Source organism: Microplitis demolitor, chromosome 6 (assembly GCF_026212275.2).
Source record: "Microplitis demolitor isolate Queensland-Clemson2020A chromosome 6, iyMicDemo2.1a, whole genome shotgun sequence".
In the NCBI taxonomy this organism is placed as follows: Eukaryota; Metazoa; Arthropoda; class Insecta; order Hymenoptera; family Braconidae; genus Microplitis; species Microplitis demolitor.
The window spans coordinates 18,322,501-18,339,185 of NC_068550.1; the positions used below are offsets into that span (position 1 = coordinate 18,322,501).

Sequence of the window (16,685 nt, forward strand, 5' to 3'; positions counted from 1 at the left end):
CATAATATATATCATCCCTGACGAAGCATGCGACTCTACCCCCCGTCGTATTGATATTCCTATCCATACGTGCTGTGTTGAAGTCCTTTATGTGATATATTTGTTTTGGTTTAAGCCAGGTTTCTTCGATCAATAAGACGTCGATATTATGCTCATTGATGAAGTTTGGAATCGAATCTCTTCTCTGCCAGAGGCTCCTGGCGTTCCACTGGAAGATTTTCATGTGTTTTAATTGAGAATTGAAGGCGGTGGGGTCCCCACTGGAGTTTCCTCCACCTCCATTTCACGTGCTGCGTCGACTATTTGCTCGCTGAACTGATGAATACCTGGGATAGCGAGTATTCTGTCTAGTAGCTTATCCGTGTATTGTATTATCTTTTTTTCAACAACTTGATGGACCATTGTGTCCACGTATTTCTTGATAGCATCTTCCCCCATAGAGCTTGCTATTACTTTTACATCCGCGCTACCCGGCGTTTTGATTAAAGCATTTGGAGTTGCTTTTGCCTCTGATGATTGTTAGGAACGTGTGTCTATTGACTCTCTTCTTGTTTGGAGAGGATCTCGTCACTGTTTTGTATATCATAATAGAATGTGTCCTGGTGGACTGATGGAGAGATTATAGTCTCTTGAGAGTTGTAGGACGATAATCTGACTCTGGGTGTGCTCGAAGCTTTAATGGCTGATCTAGCCACGTTCCTCGCGACTCTGTTCCTGATGCTGTAGTTGATTATTTCTTGCTCTATGCCCCAGTGTGAGCACTGTTATGATAGAGTTTCGTGCTTGAGGCTACAGTTGGCACATCTTGGGTCCTGACTGATGCATTCCTTGGTCGGATGTGATCTGCTGCCGCATCTTTGGCACTTAGGGCGCTGACTCTTACAGTCACGTTTCAAGTCCCCGAAGGTTAGATAATTATAACACATGACTGGTCGGGGCATATATTCTTTTATCGGTATGGTGATATAATATATAGTGGCTTTTGCCGGAAAAGATCTGTTTCTGAAATATAATTTAACAGCTGTGGTATTTTCAAGTGTTATTGATTGAGAGTTACTATCATTCGCATCATTCTTTACTGGCTTTTTCATTCTTTGCACTTTTGCCCGTTGGACATCCAGTTGGTTGGGAAATTTAATGATTTTTTTAATTTCCTCATCTTCTAGAGTAGGGTCGACTCCCCTAATAACTCCGATGCGGAAGAAACTTTGTATTGGGATATAAGCAATCCAATTCTCACATAACTCGATCTTGATTAGATCCATAAATCTGTTGACCTCTAGATAAGAATTAAAAACAACCTTATGCTTTTCTTTCCTAATTGGCACTAAGCTTTCCATGGTTTTGTAGTACTCCTGGAGTTTTTTGCCCATGGACATGATGTGGAAATTGTCCAAGATATGACCCTCTCTCTCATCTGCGACTTGTACTGTAAATGGACCAATGTCCTTGCTGTCGTATCTGTTGCTATCTTTGATTCTTCTCTGCGCTGCTGGAAATGCATTTTTCGAGTCCTGTACTCTTGAATTTTTCTTCATATCTCTTGGTATTGTTGGAAATATATCTGCTTTACGTTTTAAACTTGAATCTGTGTCACTCATCTTAGAACTTGTAGACTCGATGACGATTGTGTGTGATTGACAACTAAACATTCGAGACGTTTGTAAGCTGATAAGAAAAAGAAAAAGAAAGTACATTATTTAATGTCTAAGCAGGAGGTAATCTTATATATTTTACATAGTTATATACTTGCAATTCAGTTAGACGTGATATCTATAAAATAATTTGCTAAGCTAGGCAAAGTTACTATCTGATAGTTATAGATTAAAGGCTAATGATATATTAAGCACAATTTGAATTAGTTTCAAATAATTAATTTACAGGCTTACTCTTACGGTATGAAGAGGTGATTGGGACAGGATAATGCTAAGTAAATGATGTTGAATTCCTTCTAATTTTAGGATCTCGTTTCTGACGAACACGTGCTCCAAATGTAATTCTTATAGGTCTGCTACTGCGAGTAACTTCCAAAATTCGAGGCTTACGCCTTGCCAGTTGTTATTTAAAGATTCCTTATATTGTATTAATTTGTCTCATCTTTTTATTGGTTTCTATGTTGTATGAAAATATTATTCCAGATGACCAAAAAATAATTATTGTTCAAGTTTGAACCGTTAATATTGATATTAAAAGATGTATCGTTACGACTATTCATTTTTTGACAGAAATTTCATTTTTTACCCAAAATTCGTAAATCATCTATCTGAAAAATATGAGCGATGCCTATTCTTAAAGAAAATTGAATTCCCTGCAAAAAATCTCTCTTAGTAAATTGACATGAAACAAGGTGTTTTCTTGTAACCGTGCCTTAAATATTGATTTCTTTTTTAAATTCCTAGTTTCTATTTTGGATTTTTGTTACTACTAGCAATCTTAAATTTTTTTTTTATTTTTGTAGAGTATTAAATTTCATTCAAAAATATATATCTTGACTAGAGAAAATTTTAATATTTCTAGTAGTTACAGAAATCCAAAATAAAAACTAATGAATATTTAAGGCACGGTTACAAGGAAATAGCTGATTTTACGTCAATTTACTAAAAGAGATTTTTCTTGGAGGGTTCAAATTCCTTCAAGAATATTTTAGGTTTCCACTATATTAAATTGGTGTAATACCGTACGATGGAAGGTGTGGCTCAATACGGTATAGATCAAATTGAACGGAATTTAGTATAGTGCCGGATAGCTCAACTGGTAGAGCACTCGGCGCGATACCGACATGGTCTGGGTTCGATTCCCAGTTCGGGCTATCTATATTTTTCTCAATTTATCTATAAATTGTCTTATTGAGAAGGTTTGCATGTTTTAGGTTTCCACTATATTAAATTGGCAAATTTTATTTCCTACAAATTATCATTGTTAAATTTTTTTTTATTATTGCATTGTTTTTTAATTATTTCCATTTTAATGCCAAGTTCTTAAAATCAATCAGAACACTATCTTTTTAGGAGCGTAGCATTAAAATGGAAATAAAGTTTTTTACAAAACGATTCCAGAACATTTTTTGATAAGTCCGATAGTTTCGCCGGAAAAGTAAAAAGATCTCGAAGTTTACTCTAACTTGACTTTAAGCTCCAATAACTTTTGAACAGATGGAATTATCAAAAAATGATAAGAGACCTTTTTTGTAGAGCATTCAATTTCCTATCACAAACTGTATTGAGAATTTCCGAATTCTCATTCGTTGACATGGTATAAAATTCAGAACGAGCAAAAACAAGTTCTTCGAATTTTATCAAACTTTGATGTCGAATATCTTGTGAATGGTTGAATTTATGCAAAACTCATAAAAGGTTTTTTTTGTAGATCAGAAAATTTACTGCAAAATGTTTAAGAAGAGATTTTTTGTATCTTGATTTTTTCGGAAGTTATGTATTTTTTACCACGTTACTAAATGAAAAACCGAAAATTACCGATGGCCACCTCTGAATATTAATATTAAGAGCTCAAATTCTAACTGTCACCATATTTTAGGATACCCTTTCGATTTTTCAATGTTCATAAAAAAAAAAGATATTTATATATATACAGGGTGATCCAGAATTACTTTCACATTTAGAAAATTTAGATAGAGGGGGTGATTCTAAGCACAGAGTTACTTTGTCACTTTTGAAAATTTTGAGTAGTTTTTGAGTTATTTAACATTTTAATCGACTAATTATATGTGAAAACTGGTATTTAAAAAAAAGTAAAAAAGAATAAATATTAAGTTTGGCAATGACGCAATTATTAACTTCAAGTCATACATAAATTTTTTACGAGTTTCGAATTCTGCAAAAGTTCGAAGAGCGAAAACAAAACATGCAATCGCAACTTCAAATATACTCTCATCGTACATTTTTCAAATTTACTTACTAAGAATTGTGAATAATGATTATGCTTTCATCATTACAGTCAGGACCACGGACAATTAAAGCACATTTATGATTGTGGGGCATTCCACGCTAAATCGATCACTTTTGAACCCGACCCCTTTTGATTTCGCGGATTTTTTTTTATTTTCTATTTCACTAAAGGCGTTTCTCATAATTTTTTAAAATTTTCTTACCCAACCAAAAAAAAAAAAGATACGAATTTTCAAAAAAAGTTTTTCTTTTATTTTCAAAATTCCATAACTTTTGCATTATATTGAGTTATTCATACACAATATAAAATTCTAAAAATGTTGACCACCAAAATAGGTACTAGTTACTCTCTCGTATGACAGAGAAGTGTTGATGCGAAAACTGCTTTCAAGTTTAGAATATAAAACTTCTAAAATAACTTTCTTACTGGGGACACCTCATAAGGTAGGTGATATCTAGTGACAAGCACTGAAGTACTCCCGTTTCCGTTGTCTAGTACCGGCGACTCCTCCTTTCTCTATGTATATTTTTCCTCCCAAGACATTTTTCTCTTGGTTTATTCAACTTTTATGTTCTTAGTTGAATCACACGAAATTTCCCGCGTTAAAAAAATAGTATTTATTCCGAGAAATTTAACTTTTTTTTTCAATTTAACAAATATTTTTTGGATCCAAAAAATTGTCAATAGAGTAAATAATTCAGTTAAATTCGCGAATAATTTTTGCAGTAAGCACAGCTAAAGAAATCGTTAGATTTTTGTTGAATTTGATTGAACAAGATATCCACAAGTATTAATTGTTAATTTAAATTAAATATGAAGCTAACGGCGTTATTTCGTGCCGCTTGGATACTAGTTAAATATTTTGACTTCAAATTTTTTTACTACAATATGTGCATACTTACTGCACCCTTTTACAGGTGGAATCCGTCATTTGGCTGATATAACAATCAAAGATAACAATTTTCGACACAGTTTAATGCAGCATAAAAGAATTTTAATCCGGTTGTCACGAAAATTGCCATTTTTTTTTTTCCAAAAAATTAATTGTAAAAACTTGTAACTTTTGAATTATAAGGTTTAAAAATAATTGAATAACATTATTGACGGATAATAAAAGGATCTACAAAAAAGTTCCTGACTTTTTGTTTTGTTACGTACGACAAAATTTTCGTATGGGACAAAAAAAAATATCAATTTTATTTCACACGATCTAATATATAGGGAAAGGAGAGGCAAACGGGGCACTTAAGGAAATAGTAAATTTTTAAGAACTCAAATACGTTAAATATTTTTTTTTTAAATATTTATAGCCAACAGAAAAAATTTTCAGCTGCCGTGAAAAAAAATTATAGTTAATATAGTTATCAGATTGTTATTTTAACTACGTGACGGTTGTAGTTACAATCATGAGTTTACTTATATTAATTGTAATCAAACGATTCATAATGCTACGTTTTTTTGTTTCATTAATACCAATTCGTTTAATTAAATTAACTATAAAGTTATAGTGCAATGAAGCTTCAACTAAAAAATTTTAGTTTTAGAAATTAACTCGATAATTAGAATAACTATTTAGTATTAACTATGAATCAACACTTCCGATTGAAATAATTTTTTAATTATTTGAACTAACGAAAAATTTACTGTAATTACTTAAAATTTATTTAATTGTAACTATATTTCAGTAGTTACGATAAAAAATTTTAATGACTATGAAATTCCAGTAGTACCAATAAATTTTATTATGTTTCAGCAATTAATAAATAGTTAATATTATTATCGAAAATAGTATAAGGAATTAATTTTAAATAGTTGAAGCTTTTTAGTTAATATGACTATCGATTTTTTTCTGAGTGTATAAATTAGCCTAATTTTGAGATATCGTTTTGAAACCAGTTTTTATTTGTAGAGCAATTGTTGCTTTTTAAAAGTGTATAAAACGGTTTTGGTCTAACTCGATCCATGTCGATTGTATCAGCTCCGAAAGTCAATTTTTTACTTTTTTCAATTATTTTCGTTAATAGTGAAGAAACGGCTTATCTTACAAAAAATATGCAAAAGACTAATCTTTTAGTAAATTTTGTCTTCTATAAAATTACTTACGACACTTATATTGCTAAAGTGCATTGTTCATGAGATACATGCATTTTAACATTTTACAGTAAAAAAGATTAGTACTATAGTAAGCTTACAATTTTTTTTACTGTAAAATGTTAAAATGCATGTATCTCATGAACAATGCACTTTAGCAATATAAGTGTCGTAAGTAATTTTATAGAAGACAAAATTTACTAAAAGATTAGTCTTTTGCATATTTTTTGTAAGATAAGCCGTTTCTTCACTATTAACGAAAATAATTGAAAAAAGTAAAAAATTGACTTTCGGAGCTGATACAATCGATATGGATCGAGTTAGACCGAAACCGTTTTATACACTTTTAAAAAGCAACAATTACTCTACAAATAAAAACTGGTTTCAAAACGATATCTCAAAATTAGGCTAATTTATAATAATTTAAGGGAGAAGTTATTCGATTTACGTGATTTTTAAATGGGAAAACTTTGATGCTTGAGAGGAAGTATTTAAAATTAAAATTAAAAGCTGAAATTTTCACGGAATTTTTGTCTCAACATAAATAACAAAATTTTTTTGTGTCCGCTAAAAAAAAAATGTTCGTTTCAAATGAAGCACCCTAATATATGCATATGTATTTAAGTTTATAAGAAAGACTGCAATTTGATTAAGAGTAACAAATAACTAATTCAAACGTTAAACGGACTACACAACTAAAAAAATTTAACTCAATCTACAGGAATTGAGAAGCTGGAGTTGAAAGAATAATAAATAAATATCTACATTATTCTGAACTGCGCCGGCGTATCTCTAAAACATTGAAACAGCAGGTGTACTAGCTAGCAAGCAAGAGCGCAGGGTTGTTCAGGGGGTTGATTATCATTGCAAGAAGGGGAAATATCGTTTGTCAGTTGTTAGTCGTAAGCCCGCGCACGCGGACGGGCGTGTGAATTCCACCCCCCTACCCTACTTGTTTCAAGCCCCGTTGTGAAGGCTACATTAATTAATTTTTTTTTTTATCCATTAATACATTCAGGAATATTTTTAAGAACTGTGTCGTATTCGTGATAATTAGTTGTACTTACTTTTTAATTCAAACCTCTGTGGATATGAAATATGATGGACGTCGAGGAAAATAATACCGTCTCCAACGCAAGCTCATCGCCGAGATCATCTAGTCCGGCTGCGGATTCTACTTTTATTAGGTGAATATCTTGGAGTTATTTTTATTTTCCGTTATAGGTCTTATACATTTATTTACTTATACGTCGTTTATTTTAAAAAATTTTTACTATTCAATAACATAAGCAAAAGTTTTATAATAGAATACGCTTAAAGTATATTATTTTATTTTACATTGATTTGTCAAAATTTCCTTGTGAATTCAATAATATTACTAGCATCTGAATAGTAAATTTTATCAAGGTTTTATATAATTCTTCAAATAACAGTGGATGGCTTTTTTTCATAATAAGTAACTGTCATTATCGAGCTTTTAGCTGCAGCCAATGCTTGTATAGATTAAAAATTTTCATTTTCCATTAAATCTTACTGCAAAATCGAGTGAATTAATATTCGTTGTAGCTTTTGAGAAAAATCAATAAGTTCTATTTTTAAACCAGTATTTATAAAACTCTGGTTTGGCTAAAATTTTTTGTAATACTTAATTTAATTCAATACAGTCGATTTTTACTCGATACTATTTTATGCATGATCAATACTATTAAAAAAAATTCTGATGGAATCCTAACGTCGATTCCCATCCACGGTTCTATTAGTAAATAATCGGATGGCGCGTTCATCCAAGTAGTCTTTGAGAAACAATCTCTCTAGCCTATTTCTGGAAACCGATTGATAGCTGTTGAGGTAAGTTTAACGTGATAAATAAAATAAGAGAATATAGGTTTAATAGCTTAAATATAATGTAAATTCGTTGTATAAACTGTAAAAAATTTTCGGGATTAAATCTAGAGTATATTCGGAGTGAATATGGAAGGGATGACTATTTATTTATTTAATCCCCTCAGAGTGAAATTTACTCCGAAGGGGAGTTCATTTTAATGTCGAAATTCCGAATCGGAGTGAATGCGGATTTAAATAAAATCCGCATTTATTCAGAATTCACTCCTGATTTTTTACAGTGTATTTTTATTTACAATGCATGAAAAATTCAAATATACATTGTGTATTTTTAAGTCGACTTCGACTTTATTTCGGGGTAAGATATTATTTATGAATGATCCTATAATGCTCTTTCAATTTAACAGTAGAACAAAATTTAATAATTAATCTTGGATAATGTGTACACATCAGATATAAAATTAATGCAATTCAACGACTATTTGTTGAGCCATACATTATCGTAGACAATGTTAAAATTAAAACAAAGTGAGATAATTTTTTATATTATATTTATTTTTCGGTGCCAAAAATTTTTACTCGTTCCAAGGAAATTTTCTCATCATAAATTGAATGTCCTAAGAAAATGTTTGTTTTTTATTTATAATGCAAAGTATTTTTTGCGCCAAGAAATCCTTGTTTTCTATGTATATATTGTCAATAGAATATGGAGAAAAATATTAAAAAAGTTTAGTTATTTTTTTATATCAGCTTTTGGTTGTTTTGTTTCATAGTTATGAGATAAAAGCTTAAGTATCTTTTATGAGACAAATAAACAAACTAATTAGATTATTAAGTAACACTCATAATGTAATGGAAATAAGATATTGTGCATGACAAAATACATTTATAAATAAAAAAAAACTTTTAAGTTATTTTCAAAGAACAACCTATAAATTGTTATATTTTTAAAACCCCTAAAATATACGTTTAAATTTTTTTATCTCACTTCCCGATTGCTTTAGGTATTTTTTTTTCTCATTTTCATTACTATTATATACATAACCTTGCCGCGTATATAGTCAAGGTAAAAAAGCTAGTTTAATTGGAAAGTAGGTCAGTGCTTCTTTATCACAGGATCTTTCGAGGGACCTTTCACACCACTGCTCCAATTTCATTTTTTACATGTTCGCAAGCTTCAGTAGTGCAGTCTTTATATGTATTTTGAATTCTATGAATAAAAAATAAATAGACATTTTATGTAGTTATTTTATTTAGTATTTGTACTAAATTATTTTCCTTCATTAATTACAAATTTTTCACTTTTCAGTATAAAAAGAGAACCCTGCACTGAAGAACCGAGCAGCCCATTAGAAGCAAATAGTCCTGGATCGATTTTACGTAATAATGGTAGGTTTTTTTTTTTTTTTGAAATTTGTAATAAGATAGAAAAATTTTAATGACTATTATACGTAATGTCATTGATACGGGTAATTGATAAAGTGAGAACCTCTGTTAACGTGTGCGGGAGGTAAAATGAGTTTCCCAGCTGTAGTCTCTCGCGATCGATTCAGAAGCGGCAGCATAGCGCCCCACCCTATTATGTTTTCTTCTTACCCAGTGAGCATCTACAGCCTCTGGGTTTTTTTTCTATCTTCTTATTGACATCTCCCTTGTTCTGTCTACTGTAAGCCTGCAACGGTTTACGATACAAGTAACCGGAAATGTGTTTGCAATGTTCTTTGTAATTAAATTCCATCTTCCTTTTTCGTTTATGATTGAATAACAATAATCTGTGTCAAGGTATTGACAATGAGTTTTCCTTGAATCTAGCTATCTTTTTTCTCTTCAAAGCAATGTAGAGAAGTGCTACAATTATTATTAGGGTTCTAATATCTCAGGATATTTGATAATTTCACGATGAAAATATATCACCGAGAGTATACATTTTCTTCAATTCTTTTTATATATATAAAGACTTCGTGATATGATTTTTTGAACTGGCAAATATCCATACCTGTCGTTATGATTGAATTTTAAATAATTGGTATTTTTTCATAACCTTGCAGAATTTTCAATAGCATTTATATTTTTCAATTCTTCGATATGACATTTTTATACAAATATAAATAATTAAAAGTGATGCTCAGTCCTTTTTTCGTCGGTTATAATATACATTTTCACTTCCTGCTATAAAAATAAAAATATCTCAAAAAAGTGTAGTTGAAAGCGGATTAAGAAAAATTATTTAAATTAAAAATTTTGCTGTTGTACATTTTTATCCAGATAATTTATAGAAATATAACTTATATAAATTATCAATCCAATAGATATACTATAATTTAAAAGGAGTCTAAACTTTTTTCTTTCTCACGAACAGTTCGACTTTGTCTATGTTTTTCTCTTAAACGAATGAATATTTTTTAAGAATGAAAACGTAGATTAATAGATTACAGGGACGATTGAAGAGCTTGGAAAAAAATTTCTGTAGACCCTCCTTAAGTAGATCTAATTTTTAACTAATTCTTTTCTTGGTAGTAAAAAAAATTCAATCGGTACCGAGAAAACAGAAATGAAAATATAGGGGAGAGTGCTAAGTACCCCTGGGGCACGGCGGCCCCCCTCAAAAATTTGGTACAAATTGTTTTTTTCATTTTCAGTCAAATCAAGATACCTCTTATGTTTTAAAGATATTTTAGGCTGATTTGCCATGTCTGGGGCATCATGGACCACCTAAAAAAAATTTGCAACAGAAAAAAATTTTTTTTTTTTTCTAAACTAAAATGAATTTAAAAAATTTGTTGATTAAAGCTCTTTTAGGTCAATAGATTATATTGTGGTTAAAATCAAAAAATGAAAATTTCAATAAAACTGTTTATATCAGCTAAATAAAATTTTTTTTAATATATTTGAAGTCTATGGGGTTATAATGGTAAAGAAATAGTCTATTTGTGCTTAAAAACATTTTTTTCAATAAAAAAAAAAATTTTTTTAAGCTTTTTTTGGAGAGAGGCCTTCGTATCCCAGAAAAAATTTTTTTTTTTTTTTAGTTTTGGTAAAATATTAATGGATTTGTTTAAGAGAGGACCAAATTAGGTTGACCTATAAATTAAAAGCCATAAAAAATAATTAATAGCTTAAGGGGGCCCCCGTGTCCCGGTCTCCCCTAGAGAAAACGAGGTTCAAAAAACGATTAATATTTAATATATTTTAGTACATTAATCCCTGTTTAAAAATATTGATAAATATTGAAAATATTGATAAATATTGAAAATATTGAAAAATATCGAAAAATCTGAAAATAATTAGAAATAATGAAATTCGAATTCTTTTCAACAATTTCAAATCTTTTGTTTGTATGTATAGATATACAGTTTGCATGGAGTAACCACTTATTAATTCTTTTCAATCCGTATTTTTAACCAGAGATCAAACCTCCAATTAAATATTCCGATAAAAACCGATTCATTCCAATTACAAGCCGGATTGTAAATAATGCATCACTTTTTTTAATGCATCGGCGATTATATTAATTATTAAATTGGATTTTTTAGTTGAAAAACTTCCATGAACTTTGAGACTCTATTTTTTAGTAGTGAAAATTTCCACTAACTATTTAATTAAATTTTTTAATGGAAATCATTTCTATTAATCATTAAATTCCATTATGCAACTGAGAATTATTTATTATTTATTAAGAATTTTACAACCCTCTGTGACTAAGAAATCTAATTAGAAATGAGTTGAAAAATCTAAATTATTTCATATTGTATTATATCAAAATAATTTGAAGTAATTCAAAATAATTGAAATATTATTTTTTAATTAAATTTAATTTGAAATGATTTGAGGGAGGTTGTAATAGAAGACTTTATGGTTTTAAGCTTACTATAGAAATATTTCAGTCAAAATCCATGTATTTGATGAAATAAAATGTGAGATTACAGGAAAAAATAGAGATGGTACTGATGTCGTCTATGTATGTGATAAGAACAACTATGAATTTGAAAAAAATACCGTTTCGAACTGATAGAAATCATTAATTTCTTTCCATCAATTTTGCAAACATTGTTGGTGAGAAGTTTTATGCAATTATCTTAAAATTTACTTTTTATTTTCCTTAATATATTATAGTGGTGAGTTCATCATATGACTTACTCAATAATAATACAAATGACTTCGAAATAATTGGATACTTTCTGGCCACAATGAACTACATAGAAAGAATTTTTGTATGAATATTGCCATATATGGTGTCGTGTAGGAAAATGGAAGATCTTCAAAAAAGATCTCTTATGATTTTTCGCTTTTCCCACTCGATTCAAAGTTATTTAATGTTAAAGTTTAAACTTAAATAGTTTATTGGCAATTTCACAATATTTTCAATTTTGACTTTAAAAATATTCCGGGAAAAAATGATCAGACCTGTTCATATATGATCAGGCTTGAAATGAGACATGATCAGGCCTGATCATACCTGTCTATGCCTGTTCATGTCTGAACCGTTGAATATGCTCAGGCATGATCGTACCTGCCCATGTCTTATCTAGCCTGATATACGGGATTAAATTTAAATTCTTAGTTATAATTCAATATGACTAACTTAGTTATAATTATATACAGTTAACGTAGTTATAAATATACATAAGTTATATAGAATTTCATATAACTATTAATCAATAATTAATAAATTAGATATCAAAATTTGTTGACCAAGAATCTATCACGTACAAGATTTTTATTACTTGAAGTTCGTCCGAAACTTATTTTTCAAGTCAACCGGTAGCGGGTATCTTTCGAGCGCAAGGTCCTTGGTTCTAATCCTGCACACGCCCGAATTTTTTATTTATTTTTTTATTTTTATAGAAATAATTATATATAATTGTATATAGTTATACGGATTTCCATTTCCGGTGACAGTGAAAGCGTGAGTGGTTTTGTGGCAAGTACAAATTATTTTGGAAAGTAGGCGAAGATAGGGGGAATAGAAAAGTGGAAAATAGTCGGTGGGAAAGAGAGAAGTTTTTAGAGTGCGGGGAAATAAAGAGTTGAAAGACATAAAGGAAGGTTTTTAGGGTGAGTTAGTGAGAGATCAGGGAAGTGAGGTTAGAGAGGTAAGTTCGAGGAAGGCACGGGAAAGAGGGAAGGCAGGAGTGTAAAGTAGGAAGTTTCAGGTGGTGACGCTAGGGTGGGTAAGGGAGGGGGTAGTGAGGAAGATATGGTAGAAAAGTAAAGAGAGCGATTTCAAGTGTAGTGTGAGTTGACTCCTCTACTGAGGTTTTTAAGAGGAGTAAATTAGTTGTAAGGGCGCCGGAGAAAGAAAGGAAGGAATGAAAAATGGAGGAAATGATGAAAATGGTAGAAGGAATAATGAAGTCGGAGTGCGATAAGATTGGGACGAGAGTAGGGGAGTTGGCATCCAAGACTAGGAAGGAAAGAGAGGAAATGAGGAGGTGGTGGGAGGAGAAGAAGGTTGCAACGGGAAAAAGAATAGCGGAACTAGAGAAAAAAGTAGCAAGTTTAGAAAATGACAGGCAGGAAGGTAGGAACAATGGTAAGGAGGCGAGAGAAGTAGAGAATGAAGAAGGAGGGGAATGGGGAAAAGGGGTTGAGGAAAGAAGGATTAGTAAGTTAGAAGTAAAAATGGATAAAAGGGAAAGAGAGACAAGATGGAAAAATATTGTGATCAAAGGAGTTAAATTAGGTGAAGGAGAAGATTATGAGCAGGAGGTAGAAAAAATTTGGGGTAGTAGGGGGTACGGTAAAAATGAGAAAAGTAAGAGGTGTAGATAGAGAGGGAAGGGGAATAGTATGAGTGGAACTAGAGGCGATTGAGAAAAAGAAAGAAGTTATGGATGCAAAAAGTAAATTAAGAGGGGAGCGGGAACGAATCGATGATGATTTATCGGCAGATGAAAGGAGGACCAGGTGGATCATTGAGAGAGAGGCACAGAAAGAAAGAATGCAAAGAAAGAGGACGAAAGTAGGTTTCATGAAGATGTGGGTAAATGGGGAATTCAAAGTGTGGGATGAAGTGAATGAGGTTTGGGTAGCGAGGGCGGGAAACAAATAAGGGAAAGGAAGGTAGGGGGGGCTGGAGAAGGAGAGAAGAAGGGGGAAAAAGGAGTTCTATATGGTTGGTTTTTGGAATGTGGCGGGATTGAAAAATAAGGATGAGGATTTTTGGATGGGGTTAAAGGATTGGGGTGTGTTGGTGATGATTGAAACGTGGCTGGATGAGAAAGGGTGGAAGGAAGTGTGAGGCAGATATAGAAAGAATTTAAATGGGAAATACAAGAGGCAGTGGGGAGTAAAGGAATAGGTAGAGCGAAAGGAATGGTGGTGAGGGTAAAGGAAGGGATAGATTTAGGAAGGGCTGGAAAAAGTGAGGAAAAAGGGTGGATGGAGAGGGAGGCAAAATTAAGGAAGGAATGGTGGTAGATGGTAGGAGTGTACATTAACGGGGATCTAGATAAGAAGTTAGAGCTGTTGGCTAAGTGTGTAGAAGGAGTGGAGGGGAAAGTGATAATAGGGGGGATTTTAATGCGAGGACAGTGGAGGCGGGGGGCGTTGTGTTCGGAGTGAATGGGAAAGAGACAGGAGTGAGGAGAAGGTCGAAAGATAAGGTAGTAAATGAGGAAGGAAAGAGACTGTGTAGCCTACTAGATGAAGGGAGGTGGGGAATATTAAATGAGTCAGTGAAAGGGGTTAAGGAGGGAAATTGAACGTTCATAGGTGAGAGGGGACGGTCGTTTATAGATTACGTAGTGATGAGTAAAGTGATAAAAGGAAGAGTGGAAAGGCTAGAGGTGGTAGAGAGGGCTGATTCTGATCATCTACTGGTAGTAGTTTTGGTTTAACGGAGAGACAGAAAGACTGTTAGAGAAGGGGTAACTGGGAGGAAGAAGGAGGTAGGGGGGGTATGGACAGAGAAAGAGAGTGAGATCTTTAGAGAAAAGTTTAGGGTTCGGGAATGGGGGGATAAAGAGGTAGAAGAGGGGTGTGTCATTAAGAGACAGGGTGAGAGAGGGTATAGGCGAAACAATGAAAATGAAAGGTAAAAGAAGTGTGAATGGGTGATGGGAAAAGGAATGCAGAGAGGCTAAAAGGACGTTGAGGGTGGAGCTGAAATTAGTTAGGGAGAAGGAAGGGCATATGGGAAAATGCAAAGAGAAAAAAAGAAGGTTCAGGAAATTATGTGAGGACAAAAGAAAGGAGGAGGGGGTGAGGTGGGAGGAGAAGTGTTAAGCAATAAGGTCAGAGGGACAGATCTGGGGGGTAGTTAATAAGGGTAGAAAGAAAAGGAAGGAAGTTAGTGATAGTTTTGACATGAAGGAATGGGATGGATATTTTCGGAGTTTGCTAGAGGGGGGGGGGGGTGGAGGGAAGAATAGTCAGAGAGGTAGGGGGGAAGAGAATTGTGGAGATGAGGAGGAGGGCATTCCTTTGAAAGAGGTAAAGGAGGTAGTAAAACGGTTGAGGGATAAGAAAGCAATGAGGGAAGATGGTATTTCGAATGAAGTATGGGAGGGAGGAAGTAGTGGTAGCGTTGTGCAAGTTATGTAGTAAATTGTGGAATGGAGAAGGGTGATCGGAGGGTAGGAGTGCTGGAGAAGAGACAGAGAGGAGGTAGAAGGAAAAGGGTTACTACCACCGAGTCAAGCTGGGCTTAGAAAAGGAATGGGAACAATAAATAACGTGTATGGGGTAAATTATTTGATGAATAGGGAGATCAGAAAGACTAAAGGGAAGTTAATGCTGTTGTTTGTAGACCTGAAGACGGCTTTTGACTCGGTGGAAAGAAGGAAGTTGTTTGAATGTTTGAGGAAGAGGGGAGTCAGGGAAGGACTGTTAAGGAGATGTGAGGTAGTATTAGGTGAGATAGCTAGTAAAGTAAGAGTGGGGATAAGTTCTGGACAGAGAGGGGAGTCAGGCAGGGATGCCCACTGAGTCCCCTTTTGTTTGTTTTTGTCAGATATGAATGAGGAGTTAGAAAAGGAAAGATGGAGACGAGTAGAACTGGAAGTCGGGAAAAAGGTCTATGGTTTGGCATATGCGGATGACGTGGTCTTAATGGCAAAGGAGGAGGGGGAAATGAAGAGAATGATTAGGACGCTGGAGAGATACATAGAAGGAAAAGGTGTAGAACTCAAGACAGGGAAGACGAAAATCATGAGGTGTAGGAAAGGGTGGGGAAGGCTAGGTATAGTAAAGTGAATTGGCGATGGATGGGAGAAGAGGTAGAGAAAGTGAGAAAGTATGTATATTTAGGGTAGGTATTGAAAGCAGGGAGTGTGTTAGGACAGATCTGGAGAATAGGACAAAGAAAGTTCAGGAATGACTGGGGGAGAAGGGTATAGTTGTTTGATAAGTTAGTGTGGTCGGTGCTGAGTTACAGGGTGGAGATCTGGGGGTGGAAGAAAAGAGAGGTGGTGGAGAAATTGCAGGAAAGGTACTTGAGATTGGTGTTAGGAGATTCAAGAAGGGTACCGGGATATATGGTCAGGGAGGAGTTAAGCAGGGATGAGATAATGGTAAGAGAAGAAATGAGAGTGTGGGGGTATGAAAAAAGAATAGAGGAACGAAAGGAGGAGAGCTGGCGCGAAGATGTAGGTTAGAAATGAGGAAAAAAGTGAAAGCGGAAAAAGGAGTAGAGGGGTGGGAAGATGAGAGGAGGGAATATTATGATAAAAGATGTTGGGACTTAGTAGAGGTAGAGGAGAAATGGGAGAAGGGAGAAATGAGAGGGGAAGCTTAGTAGAAGTAGATAGGAAAAGGCAGTGGGAGGATAGATGGGAAAAGATTAGGAAGTCGAAGGGAAATAAGGAGTATAAGTTTATTAAGGGGATAGGGTTTCCGGGGTATTT

The 16,685-nt window shown here is 33.2% G+C and overlaps 1 protein-coding gene across 1 annotated transcript in view; it reads left to right on the plus strand.

Annotated features, from left to right (window-relative positions):
• LOC103572303 (ecdysone-induced protein 78C) overlaps positions 1 to 16,685 on the plus strand; it is a 186,081-nt gene that overhangs the window by 19,169 nt on the left and 150,227 nt on the right. Inside the window, exons 2-3 of the mRNA XM_053739894.1 lie at positions 7,016 to 7,184; positions 9,149 to 9,228. Coding sequence (XP_053595869.1) covers positions 7,096 to 7,184; positions 9,149 to 9,228 — 169 coding nt within the window. The 5' untranslated portion in view covers positions 7,016 to 7,095. The remainder of the gene's footprint in view (positions 1 to 7,015; positions 7,185 to 9,148; positions 9,229 to 16,685) is intronic.